This window comes from Akebia trifoliata, chromosome 12 (genome assembly GCF_017979445.1).
Source record: "Akebia trifoliata isolate Shusen 1 chromosome 12, ASM1797944v1, whole genome shotgun sequence".
NCBI classification, from domain to species: domain Eukaryota; kingdom Viridiplantae; phylum Streptophyta; class Magnoliopsida; order Ranunculales; family Lardizabalaceae; genus Akebia; species Akebia trifoliata.
The window spans coordinates 78,498-92,653 of record NC_141386.1 but is presented as its reverse complement, the minus strand read 5'-3'; the positions used below and the strand labels follow the sequence as shown (position 1 = coordinate 92,653).

Here is a 14,156-nt window from a genome sequence, read left to right as displayed (position 1 = left end):
AAAATTATAGGAGATTGATGATATCATAATCCCGGGTTCAAGTCCTGGTTGCATCGACTTACTGTAATTTTGCATGGGTATGTTAGTTTAAACGGGAATAAAGCGTAGTAGATCCCTTGATCTTAACTTTCAACTAAAGAAATTAGTTAAATTGCTACATTTATAAATAAGGGCTGGGATCCGTTAACTCCTAAGCATGAGTCGTGAAAAGAACACATGATCCCAACCCTTTAAATACACATCCAATGGTTGAGATTTATGAGTATCTTGATAACACAAATCTCAAAAATACTTATCCTAAGGATAAATCTCAACCATTGAAATTTGCATTTAAAGGGTTAGAATCATGTGTTTTTTTCATGAGTCATTCCTTGGAGTCAAATCATCCCGAACCCATAAATAATTGTCTATTTATAGGGTCGATTTTGATTCCAAGGATTTCATACCCGAAACTAAAAACGATAAGAATCAGAACCAATATTTTATTTAGGTTATGGTTTTGGGTATATGTGGTATCAACGAATTGACGTTTTACCATTGGTCATTGTAGTGTCAACCTAGAGCTGTCCTGTTGACACCACAATGACCAATTGGTGAAAAATCAATTCATGCAGTTAAAATAAAGGAAAAATTACTTATAGGGTCTTGGTAGAGGGAGTTCTTTCTAATTAATCTTTAAGTTTTAAAGCCCCACTTACTAATTCATTCAATAAAACTTTTAATTCTAATCAGTCCCTAAACCCCATTTCCCACATTTCTCACGATTGAATACCTGACTGTTTGGACTCATCGTTTTCATCCTAAAAATTTGGATTTTTGGCATTTCAATAGAGTTTCAAAGATTCCACACTTATAAGTTTGGGGGTCCAACTCAAAACCAATTGGCAATGAGTTTCTGATGTGGGACTAAACACTAAACGCCCACCCCTGCACGTGTAGGCTGGACTAGGTCAAAGCACATGGAGATATGGACCAAGTTACAGGGAGGAGAGAAAGGCCTGCTCTGATACAATAATAGGTTTGGGGGTCCAACTCAAAACCAATTGGCAATGACTAGAGAGGCCAAGAGCTTATAAGGAGAAAAGACAAGGCAATGGGTGTCTGATGTGGGATTAAACTCAACACATTATGTCGGAAATGATTTAAGATGGAAGAAGAAATCACCTTCAAACATTTTGAAGATTGTATGTAAAAAAATTAAGATTTTTTCCCTTTTTTTTATTATTCATTTTTTAATGAAAATCAATTAAGAATAGCTCTCTTGGTTTGAAATTGTATAAACAAGTTGTTATATCAAGTTTTGAGTCAATATTTCCATGTATTTTAGTAAAAAAAACTCGAAAATAAAAAATGGGTGTGTTTTACCAGTGTCGAGTTAACAACTTTTTATTGTTGAGTTCGACAATAAATAAAAACTCATGAACTCGACAATAACTAAAAAGTGGTGGGTGCCGGGATAAAAGTTGTGAACTTAACAATAAATAAAAAGCGGTGAGTTCAACAATAAATAAAAAGTGGTGAACTCTACACTAAGGGTATGTTTGATTGCACATGAAAAATAGGGTGGAAAATCAATTTCCATGGAAAATGACATTTTTCAAGTGTTTGATTGCACATGGAAATGGAATTCATTTTCCACCCCATTCAAAAAGTCCACTAAATCATGGATTTCACTTTCCCACCCATATGGGTGGGAAAATGAAATCCACCCATATTTTTCATCATCAATTCTTCCCTACCACCACTACCACTATCACCACCACCATCACCATTACACTAACCTCGTTGTCGTCGTCGTCGTCACCATCACCGTCGTCATCGGCTCCGTCTCCGACCACCTTCTATCTCTATTCTTCTTTTTCTTCTTCTCCTTCTTCTCCATCCCTCACCTCATCCGTCACCACTACCACCACGTTCTCCCCCCATCTTCCTCACTTACCTCTGTCACCGTCGTCGTCGTCGTGGCCGCCACCTTCGCCGTCGCCGTCGTGGCAGCCACCGCCACCGTTGTCGCCACATCCTCCCCCTTTCCTCTTCCTCGTCATCTTCTTTTTCCTCTCCCCCTCCTATCATCTTCTTCCTCCTTCTCCTCTTTTTCTTTTTTCTCATATTTTTCCATGATTTTATCCATGTGAAATCAAACAATGGAATTTGATTTTCCAACCCTACCTATTTTCCACAACTAATTTTCCATGGATTTCAAATTCCATGGAAAGTGACTTTCCATGCAATCAAACATACCCTAAATAAAAAGTGGTGAGTTTCACAATAATGAGAGACCGTTAAGAAATAAAAAAGTTTAACAAATAGACTATCAAGCTACCGCCCAAAAATTAGGGATCATTTAGAAATAAATTCCTCAAAAATAAATGATCCCTAATTTATTTTAGAGAAAATTACTTGGGCGGTAGCTTGATAATCCATTTCTTAAAATAAATAATGAATCATTCTATCAACTGTTACTATTTTTCTCTTTCCCGATTCAATATTCTAAATTCGTTTCTTGGAGTTTAGATCTTCCATTCCAAAGTTTTGTGTTGTAACCCAACTCAAAATTTCAATTTAATTTGTGTCATTTAGCACTCTCATTCAACCTCACCAACCAAATCCATTGTAGAGAAACTATAAACAAAAATCAGCTTGTATGTTTTAGAAAAAGTGTCTGAGATATGAAAACACAATAGGAACATCACGAGACACATTGCTGTGTCGCTTCTTAAGGATAGTAAAAACACAATGTGAAAGGATCTCACAACAATACTAACTTTGAAAATCAACCAAGCCCAATATCGTGTGTGGAGTTCTTTTCCTTGATTCAATTCTTTCCCTGGGTGGCCCTGTAGATGAAACTACAACGATCAACTTAGCAGTCAAAATAAATTTTGACAATGCTCAAGCTACATACTTTTAACCCTATGTGAGGGGCTGGGATAGTGGCAAGCAAAACCTTGATAAGCTCCTCATGAAGGGTAGGTCATATGTTCAAAACCCCACGAAGAGATGAATTCCTTGGCGAGCAATCATATGGTAGAGGAGTGTATTCATCAGAAATGAAAACAAGGTTATTGATTCCACCACATCTATCAAGAACTTGGTGGGTTACCAGTGAGTAAACAAGGTGAAATGGTTCCCTAGAACTCTACAAACTCCAGTTCATTGCGAAGAGATATAATCAACAACATGGATTGGATTTCAGCAGGACTTTTGGTCCAATGGTAAAACGACAAACTGTATGATTGGTTTTAATAATTGGCACATCATCTAACTTGATGTTAGAAATGCTCTTCTTCCTGGCCATATTTCTGAAGAGAGTAATATGCATAAACACCCTGACTTTGTTGATCCAAAACATCCGACGGATGTTTATAATTTGCACAAAGCTATCTACGGAAACAGATGTTTGCCTGCACATGCAAACTCACTCTAATAATGACTAAACTCTTTATTTAAAAAACTGTTCATCCATCACCATTACTAGCACATGGATTTCAGTCTAAGAAGAGCAAGCAAATTCAAACACACCACATTCTGCCATTTTAGAATTGGTAGGTTCCTTTATTTTGGATATCCAAAGGCTTAGATATTTTCAGTCATGAAACTCTGCCATGAACGCTTGGTGGAAGGCTGTCAGGCGAGAGACAATTGCTGGAATCTTATCCTCTTGAGGTAGTATTGTGCACCTAAAATGCCAAGTTCCAGGAACCTTTCACAAAGAAATACATACAAGAATTACAATCTTGCGAATAAAAGCAATTAAAAAAGAGAGCTTTTATTTCCACACCAACTTTTAATTAGAGCACCCCAAAATGAGTTAATTCTTTATTATTGGTATCATTTGAGTTGGGGGTGCTTTAACTAAAAGTGGGTGTGGAAATAGAATATCTCATTAAAAAAAAATTTTGGGTATATGCAGCGGAGTCTAGACACCATTTTAAAAAATCATGCAATCTATAGATTTCATGTCTGGATTGCTTCATTTTTTCCTGCCCATCCATGCAGAAGTCATATGTTTCATATCATTCGATTGGTTGATTTTTGACTTAAAGAGATTCCTAAATGGGACCTGACCTCCTAATATGATCTTAAACTAACACACTTCTAAACTTAAAAACTTCTAATTCGTATGAAATTTCATATCTACAAAGTGATCATGAACACTCACCTGTCCAAAGCCAGATCCAGGAACAACGACAATTCCAGTGGCTTCAAGGAGGCAGTTTGCATAGAATGCATCTGGGGCTGTCTTTGTAGCTTCTGCTGCTTCAATTGCTTTTTGAGGAAGCTGGAGGCGAGGGAACAAATACATGGCTCCTTCTGTTTTGTTGCATGTGATACCTTCTAAGCTGTTGAAGGCTTCTTCCAGCATCTGTGTATGATATGGGGAAAAGAAGAAGAAAGGAACATATTAGAGTGAACACGTGTTTCAAAGTTCCTTAACTATTGCCTTCTAAAATCTATGCTTACAGATCTAACAGCTACAGAATTGATACTGCACCATAATCAAAAACCAGAATTGTTGAGAATAATAGCTTCTAGTAAAAGAAGAATTTAAGGAATCCTGCAAGAGCAGTGCTCTAAACTGAAAATTAAAACTTGAATGACTGGATCCCATTATTGCTCTAAGAAAATCATGGCATGGATTTCCAATAAACTTGGTGAAGCTTCTAAAAATTGAGGAACTTTGGGACTGAACAATTCGTCATAGCAATTACATTGATAAGGCATATAAGTTGATGATGTTTCAATGAATTTCATTAATTCAATTGGCTAGGCTGAGTGCATGTTTCACTCAGCTGACTCACCTGGTCCAAAGCTTTGGGAAGGTTGACAACTCAAATCCAAGTTTATAAGAACGGAGTAAAATATTGTCACAACGATTATGGAATAAGATTCAATTGCCTCAACCAACCTTGGCACGCCTTGCTAGAGATGATAGAATTCCATGTTTCTCAGCCGAAAATGATTCATAGGATTTATCTCCAATCTGCAGAGATTTGTTTACCATTGCAATTAGAAGTGGAAATGGAAAACTGAAGTAAAGCCAATTGATATTACTCCAAACATTGGTTTTGGGCCATTTTGATCAAGACTAAAGATTTTCAAAAATGTTTTAACTTCGTCAACTACCAAAACAAATCTAATCAGTGCTTCAAAACCCTGATAGGGTACCCAATAAAGTTTGAAATATCACTAAATTGGACGATTGAGTCCCAATCAAGTTCTGAGCTTTACAACCAGATTAAGAAAATAAACAAACAGTGCTAGAGAATTATACCTTTGGTGGGTTCATGACGAGGCTTGCAAGAATCTGACCTGAGATGTTTGAGCAAAGATTTACCGATGCCAACTTGTATATCTGTTCCCTCACGTCAGCACTGAAACCTGTAATCTCCATATAACCTCCTCTTTTCCCGCACTCCCCATAATATCCTTGCAATCAGAAAGGAAAAACCTGTATCTTCAGTTCTAGAAGTCAATACTTATTTTCCTGTTTTGATCCTTCACAATGTGACCCACATACCTTTAGAGACTGACTGAAAAGAAGCTAATGAAATATCGTCCTCTCCATACCCCATTGATCTGGATATCTTCTTGAATGAATGAAACTTCTTGTCAGCTACATAAACATTTTCCTGGTATACCTGTAAAGTTTAGCAAACCTTCATTAATAACAAGGGTGTAAAAATAAATAAATAAAATATGTTCTATTTGGAATTCAGTGAGTCAACTTGGTCCAATCAGGGCACCAATTTTAATAACACTTAGAAGAGTGACCATGTACATCTGAAGCTTTTAATGGCTAATTACCCACCTCGTCAGCGAGAAGAACTAGACTTTCTTTCTTGCAGAATTCCACAATTTCTCGCTGGTTGTGCTCTGCAAGAACCTGCAGGCAGGAATTACCAAGAAAAGGAACATACAGAAAATCCTCTCATAAAGCAGTAATAGGAAAACCTCAAAAAATACGTATAGCTTAGCCAAAAATAAATTAAAAATCAAATCAAATCAAATAGCATGTATATAGGAAGAACTGATTTGGTTATTGCCCACCTGCCCCGTTGGGTTGCCTGGATTTATTACTACCAAGGCCCTAATAGTGATTCCCTTGGACTGGGAAGCTTCCAATTGTTTCTTAAGCTCAGAAATTTCCAATCCCCACCCTGTAGCTTCATCAAGATAGTAGGGCACCTGCAAAAACCATATCAAGGGTACTATTTGATTATTCTCATCAATGTTAAAACTTTAATTCAACTCATAGTCACAATCCGACTTTTGAGTTCAACTTGGTTGCCCATTTGACAAAATCTCCCTTTTTTTAATACTTAAAGAAAATTGTATTAAGAAAAAAAAAAAAAAGAAGTGAAAGGAAGAAGGCCTATGTACAAGTTTACTAGTATGAAAAACACGAGAACATCTCAAAAGAACAACCACCAAAAACATCAATGAAATTTCATGTATTATATAAAACTTGGCTGAGTTGATCTCACTCACAGTCTATGATGGTAATTATATTGTACCCAAGTTGTGTAGTGTTGAGTGAGGCAACCAAGCTGACAATATCAATTTTTAAATAACGTTCTTGTATAACATAAATTGTGAAACATACAAGAGTACCACCATGGAGGGCAATCGAGGCGGAGTACAAAGGATACTGAGGGATGGGGCAAAGAATGCCATCTTTCTCTGATCTTATTAGTAACTGCATCATCATATGAACCTAAGAAGAACATAAGGGAACATCAGTAGGTTCTCTTCTCCTATTTATGATATGAAAAGTAGGAAGTAGAAAAGATGCAAGATTGAAAGATACCGCAGGGCTTGCACCATCTGTCAAGAAAATGTCATTTGGATCAGCAGGGAAACCATCACGGGCAGCAATTCCAGCAGCAATTGAATCACGCAAGCCCTTGACACCCTGGTATTGAAAGAACAAGAAACAAGCCCCACATTTCCCTTGAGAAAAGCATTACAGAAATATACATGGCTGCATGAAGGAGAAACCCATGTTATCATTACCTGACTGTGACTATATGCACCTGTTGCCCTTCCTGGAATTTGATCTAAAATCTGCTGAGCTCGTTTTATGGCATCCACACTGCAATAAATCATAGGAGAAATTGGGGAAGGAAGAATTTACAAAGTAATTGCAAGAAAGGCCCGCTTACAAAAATTCATATTGCCAACTCATTAAGGATTCAATGACGCAAAAGATAGAGAAACAGTAGAGATCAAGAATTTTAATTAGTTTTTAAAAAAGGCTTACTTGTACTGAAAGGTTACATGTGAAAATATGATCATATTGGCATCAAGAAAGAGGATGGACCTCCTTCTTCATAGATCTTGAAATGAAAGGATAATAGGAGAAGGATGAAAGGATAATAGGAGAAGGTTGTCCGAACACAAAATTGAACACGTCTTCAATAAAAGCAGACAACTTGATTAAGTTTTGAGTTGGAACCAACTCGCCATCATCCTAAAAAACTTACCCCCAAAAATTTGGGGGAGCCTCAAAAGTCCATCAATCAAGTTTTTGAGATGAAATAATTTACAATGTCCCCTTTGTTTTGAGTTTTTCGGGTACTTGAGTAGAAATATTTGACAATAATCAGGGCTACAAACCTAGAAGAAGATCTCAGAAAGATAGACTTGGTGTGAGAACTTCTCACAACAAAATTATTGAGGGTAAGCATAGTATTAAGTTTCGATATATTTCCTCTCACAGTATCAATCACCTTTTTGAGGACTTCTTGTCCTTGCATCAATAAAATTTTACTCATCATATATATATATATATATATTTCCTTGAAATATATTGAAATAGTTCCATTCCCGCAAGATCCCACATGAAATTAAACCAAAAGTTTCATGTACACATTCTGGCAAAAATATTCATTTATTAAATAAAAATGCAAAATTTTGGTAGAAACACTTGATAAACAGTAAAGTTAGATTGCAATTTAAAAAAAATTGACAAAGTTCATAAAATGTCAAAAATTATAAATTACTTGTTGATTGCACACAATATCCATTCATTAATATGAATGAATTATGATTAATTAGATATTTATACATATCATGCTATTTTGATGTACTTTAACCATGTCTGCTAGCCAATAAAGCACACAAATACAATTTTCCATGTTCTAATTGCTTACATGTATTAGTAATTTATTCATAAATATTTATAACATAAAATAATGAGCTAATAGTAAAAATAGTTTGTTTATTTAAGCAAGTGTTTAAACGTGGAGGTATATGTAGTTAATGTATAGCAGGACACTAACGATCTTCATTTCCATACTCAATATGGTTGTTTACTGTAATTTGATGAATTATGAATGTGTCTATATTATTATTTGTAATCATTTCCCATAGTTTCACTGAAAAGTTTCTCAATATTCCCATCATTTTCACAACATTTCCATTATTTCTTGAAATTGTATTAATTTCCATCCTAATTGAAATTCTTATATGAAATATTTCCATTTCCAGGCAGACTGAAATGGACACTGAAACCAGAATTTAATACATTGGGGGTGGGAGAGGTGAGACTCAATGTATCAAGAGGGAAAATCTTTGCTGGATACCAACTTCCAAGATTTCAAAAATTAAAGTTTTCCTTTAGGCTCTACAAATTAGCATGCTCTTAAGAAAATTTCTAGTAGAAATTCCCAATATACCTGAACAAGCCCTGTATTTCACTTCTGCCCAAAATGGTTGGATAGTCACATAGCGCAAGAACCTGAGAAACAAAGGATAATTATTATGAATAGTTGCTCAAGCTGACCCAACATGGTAACACTTTCTATTAATTGTTACAATCTACCAACCTCTCGAAAAAATGTAACTGGCTGCTGACCAAGAGATTGAGGATTCCCAATATTGCAATAAAGGATCTGTACAGAGCAAGGAAAATGTCAATATAAAGTAGAACACAGTGGACCATTTCTTATAAATATATAAATCCCAATCTAGCACGTCTAGGAATTTCGATAGGTCCAAGAATCTATGTAATCGTTTCATGCGCTGTTCTGCATCCAATTATTGTTGAAGGGGAAAATGCCAGTGGAAGTGGTAAGAAATTTCACATATTGGGCCTTTAATTCTCTGGTTACCTATTCTCTTTTGTTTCTTCATTGAAAGCAGTTGCTCATCCTATACTAGGAATTTTTTTAAAGAAAGAGATACCATGGAGTGAAGGTTAGTAAACCATTTGATTTCTCACCACAACACAAATTAATCATACAAAGAAATAGAGCAAGCAGATGACCGTTACAATATGGAAAAGAAAATAAAGAAACACACCTCATCAAAGGGATGAGAACCTGGCTTTTCTTGTAACTCTTGTTGCAACCGCTGCAAGGGAAAACATTAGAAAAAGGTCCTTCTGAGTTGAACTTGATTCTACAAGACTACCACATTCAATACATCCACATCTTTATCTAAAATTTGTACTCTAAAAGCAATATTCAACTCGCAGCACTAAAAACTACCATTTTCCTCATTGTAAGAACAATAGAAGGTAAAAAATCAGATTTCATCCATAAACAGAATTCCAGCTAAACAATACTCTATGGAATAATAGTCTTAGTTTCGGGATGAGAGTCCAATTTTTCAAATATATTCTACAAGTTTTTTTTAAAACTTTGACTGTTAACTCTTCTTTTGTTTTATTTTTAAATTTTTTCCAGTTGAGTTCATGTTTGCGAAGAAAATAAGAAATGCCTACTAGATGATAGTACCTGAGCATGAGTTACAATCTCTCCACGGACAGCATACTCACATTTTAGAACCTAGCAAAGATGGAAATACAGCTCAGGATAATGTGTATAGAAATGCAAATAAAACCATGCTCACAAGTCATTGATAGATCAGTGATAACTTCAATGCAAATGTCATAGATGGAAATCAGGATAAAGAAATGAAATTTTTATGCATTAATTAACGTTTCCTCGACCACTGAACTCTAAAAATTGCGCTCGGGATATTATAAAAAAATTAAAACCATGAAGACAATTAGCTAAATGACAATGAGACATTAGCAGTTTTCTCAGAACTCTTACAGAAAAAAATGTAGAAGAAATTAGGAGAGAGTTAAAATGCTTAATTATTAACTGAAACTCCATTTATTACCTAAATAGACATCCCAGATCAGTCTCTGAGTTGATTCAATTTTTTATTATTTATTTACAACGAAGAACATGAACAATGAATCAGCTCTCAGAAAACTAAATAGAATTTTTTTTTAAATATAAAGTATCCAAATTGTACAACAAATGACTCTAGATGAATAAAAATTTCTTTTAGAGAACAAAAAATGGTACAGGACACAATCAGGAAGACTCACTCAATTAAATGTAAGAGTCTTCAATTCAAGCAAACCGTCTGGTCCAAGTTACAATCTATATCCAAATCAATTTAAATTGAAATCCACTATGCTCACCAGACCATACCCACCATATGATCAAACAGGCTCATAATGTTTTGCATGATAGAAGAAAATAAATAAGAGTAAAGGATGTAACGTATACATGAAAAAATATATCGGTGTACATGCAAAAACAATTAGATAAAAAAGGAATTACAACTAAACAAAATAAACACTCATACAAAAGAAAAAAGAAAGAAAATATGTAACTCATTGATGGAGAATCAATATCGAAGCCAGGAAAGCGAAGGAGAAGGTCCCAAAAAATTAACAAAATTAGAGGTCACCGTAAGGAGGATACATATTAACAAAATTAGGCATACCCATCAAAGCAAATGAAAAATAAAAAACTGTAGAGGGTAAAATCGATATTAAACACATGGCATAAATAAGGCGAATATTGATGATCGATCACACAATAAATGATGCGTATCTCAATGTATTGATTGATATATTTTGAATTATATTTTATTTAGTTAAGATTATAATTTTATCCACAAATAGAAAGTCTCCTAATTGACTAGAGAATATCTAGTTCTAGATAAGGATAGATTTTATAGAGAATCTGGAATTGTTTTACTTTCTTTTTAGGATTTGACTTTCTATCTATATAAGGAGAGCTCTTAAGTAGAAGAGAAGGGGAGGGGGAAGAGAAGAAAGATATAGAAATGTAGGTTTTTTTTTGTAGATCTTGTAATGGTTCTAAGAATAGTGGAATGGCTCTTCAGAGCTAGGGGACGTAGTCCGATTTTGGGACGAAGCCCATGAACAAATCTTGCTTCTTATCTGCTCTCTCTCTCTCTCTTTGATTATTTTTCTGTATGATTTGTAGAGATTTTACCTCTACAAATTGGTGCTATCTATGGGAATCGATTTTTAAAAGACCAACAAAAACCACAATGGTGGGATTTTGATCAAGAGACTATGAAGAATGATTGAGATGTCCATCAAGATTTGGAGATTACCCCCAAAGTTGACGCTTGCAAGTTAGAGTTTTCATTTTGATCTTCACGAGGAACAGATCTTATTTTCCTGATTGGATCCTTTGATCATGATGTGCAAATCTTTATTTTAATCGTGATTGAATCTTTTGATCGGATCTTTTCTCATCAAGTTGCAAAAAAGGGTTAAATCAGGGGTTTTAATATCCTTATGCAAGTAGGATGATTTTGTTGGTTCATGTTGTTTGTTCTATTCACTAACTATGAGAAGTAGGATCAAGCCTCGAAATCTTACCCTGCTCGGTTTACCGACTCTATTCAGAACCTCAGTCCTGCTCGATCTACCCAGCCCTGTTTGGTTTACCCAGCTCTGTTCATTTTACCCAGCTCTACTCGATATCGAGCTCTACTCTGTCTACCCAGTCCTGCTCGGTCTAACCAGCTACGTTCAGTCTACCTAACTCTGCTTGGTCTACCCAGCTATACTCGGAATCCAACCCTGCTCTGCTCGAGATTCCCTCAGAATATACTTTGTTCAAGTATACTCATCTCTACTCAAAACCTAGTTCTACTCGATTTCTGCTCATGGTGATTGGTTCGTGCACAACATGAAAGCATAAAATAAGGTATATTTTTATTTAAGTCATGGACTTGGCCGAGTCACAAGACTCCGTTAAGTCGAGTTTATAGTTCAAGAATTCGATTAAGTTACGATATTATGTTAAATCACGTGACTAAATGAGGGGCTCATTTTGTCCCCAATTTAATCGGGTAAAATGGTGTACATTGGGACTCACATTTAGCCTAATCTATGAGGTAAAGTTATTAAATTACCACTTGCGGGCTGATAACCATGTTATATTCCGTGCATATGCTATTGTTTTTTGTTGGTGTTGCTTAAGAGTTGCAGGTAGTAGGGAAAACACTTAGCAAATTAAACTCATTGAGGAAGTTTGATCCACATTCTAAGAGGATCCCAAGTGATTAAGTTTATGCCCTGAGTGATAAAATCGTCCTGAGTGACGATGGGTCTACACTGGTTAAGTTTCTATCTTGAGTGGCAGAGCAGTCCCGAGTGGATAGGGGTCATGAGTGGCCAAGATATCATTATTGAAAGAGCAACCCTAAGTAGCTTAAGGGTCTTGAATGACTAATGTCCCAACTAACAGCTCTATAGTGAGAGGATAAGGGTCCTGAATGACTAATGTCTTGAGTGACTGCTCTGCCTTGAGTGACTAGAGATGTCCTGAGTGATCTATAGGGTTCCGAAGGACCATCGTCTCCTTAGAGGAAGTGAAGGGAATAATATTTTTATAAAGGACAGTGAAGATACGAGAGTAATGTAATATTTTTGTAAGTGGATATCGACCTCACCAATCTCCACCTACGAGAGGGGGCTAACTGTAAAGGGTAAAATCGATATTAAACATGTGGCGTAAATAAAGCAAATATCGATGATCGATTACACGACAACTAATGTGTATCTCGAGGTGTTGATTGATATATCTTGAATTATATTTTATTTGGCTAAGATTGTAATCTTATCCAGAAATAGAAAGTCTCCTAATTGACTAGAGAACATCTATTTTTAGATAAAAATAGATTTTGTAGAGAAGCCTGAATTGTTTTACTTTCTTTTTAGGGTTTGACTTTCTATCTATATAAGGAGAGCTATTAGGTAGAAAGGGGGATTTTGGGGAGGAGGAGAAAGATATAGAAGGTTAGGTTTTTTTTGCAGATCTTGTAATGGTTTCAAAAATAGTGGAATGACTCTTCGGAAGGGGCGGAGCTACTAAGGAGCTTGTGGGGGCAATTGCCCCATAGAACTTTGAGACAGTCCTATATGTTCAACTAAATACATGCCTCATTTCACTCCATCCTTATTTGACCCAACCCCATCACCTCCCACCAATTTTGTCCCCCCAGCCCCCTTACAGTTTTTGAAGATGACATTGTCTCTTGATTGGATCTTTTCTCATGAATTAATTGGAAAAGACCCAAATAGTCTTTTCTTCAACTTCCAACCAAAAATCTTTGAATTTCTCCCCAAAACTATTCATATTCAAGCTTTTCACCTGTACCATTAATTATAGTTTGCCCCCACTACGATAAAATCCAGGCTCCACCCCTGCTTGTCGGTGGCTGGGGACTTAATCCAATTTTGGGACGAACCCATGAACAAATCTTGTTTCTTAATTTCTCTCTCTCTTTGATTTATTTTATGTATGATTTTTTATTGTTCGTGTGCATTCAGAACAAGAAGTTTGATTTTTAGGCGTAAATCTCGGGGAACTCCAAAAACTAAAAAATATAAAAACCCGATTGCAGTAGCAGATAGACAAAATAGAGCTAGAGCACACCCATATATTAGGAAAAGATGAGGAGAAAAAAACCACAAAAAAACCCAGATGCAGAAACAGAAATGAATACCAAAACAAGCCAAGAACACAAAACAAGGAATTTAAAAGAGAGAGAGAGAGAGAAACAGAAGCATCCAGATGAGGAAAAATAATAATTATAAACACAAAGAAATAAAGATGAGAAAATTACCTTGGGATTAATTGTTTCAAGAGTGACAGGAGTGGAAGACATGGTACCAAAGAAGAAGAAAAAAGTAGATGCGGAAAATGGAGATGGAGAAGCAGAGAGAAACAGAGAGAGAGAGAGAGAGAGAGAGCGACTCTTATTTATTAACTGACACGAATTTCCGCATCGCAGCACGGTGACAGGTTTTAATTTTTCTAAAGTAGTAAAAACGAAACCGACACGTTCTACAAAAGCTGGAC

At 35.7% G+C, this 14,156-nt stretch overlaps 1 protein-coding gene across 1 annotated transcript; it reads right to left on the bottom strand.

The window, feature by feature from the left end:
- Positions 1 to 3,418: 3,418 nt before the first annotated feature.
- On the bottom strand, positions 3,419 to 14,085 carry LOC147388394 (alanine aminotransferase 1, mitochondrial-like). Its single transcript, XM_086417967.1, has 15 exons — positions 13,921 to 14,085; positions 9,744 to 9,794; positions 9,307 to 9,357; positions 8,832 to 8,897; positions 8,682 to 8,743; positions 7,018 to 7,096; positions 6,812 to 6,916; positions 6,608 to 6,718; positions 6,052 to 6,189; positions 5,813 to 5,887; positions 5,522 to 5,642; positions 5,276 to 5,430; positions 4,910 to 4,984; positions 4,163 to 4,366; positions 3,419 to 3,703 (listed from the first exon to the last, which is right to left on the bottom strand). Exons 1-15 carry the CDS (start codon positions 13,960 to 13,962, stop codon positions 3,587 to 3,589), a joined length of 1,452 nt encoding a protein of 483 aa, XP_086274093.1. The 5' UTR covers positions 13,963 to 14,085; the 3' UTR covers positions 3,419 to 3,586.
- Positions 14,086 to 14,156: the final 71 nt, after the last annotated feature.

Excerpts from the sequence above, each read along its gene's own strand:
- LOC147388394 (XM_086417967.1), bottom strand. The coding sequence starts at position 13,962 with ATGTCTTCCACTCCTGTCACTCTTGAAACAATTAATCCCAAG. Across the intron at positions 9,795-13,920 it reads TTGAAACAATTAATCCCAAG|GTTCTAAAATGTGAGTATGC; the intron begins GTAATTTTCTCA and ends CATCTTTGCTAG. Across the intron at positions 4,985-5,275 it reads TCGTCATGAACCCACCAAAG|ATTGGAGATAAATCCTATGA; the intron begins GTATAATTCTCT and ends AAATCTCTGCAG.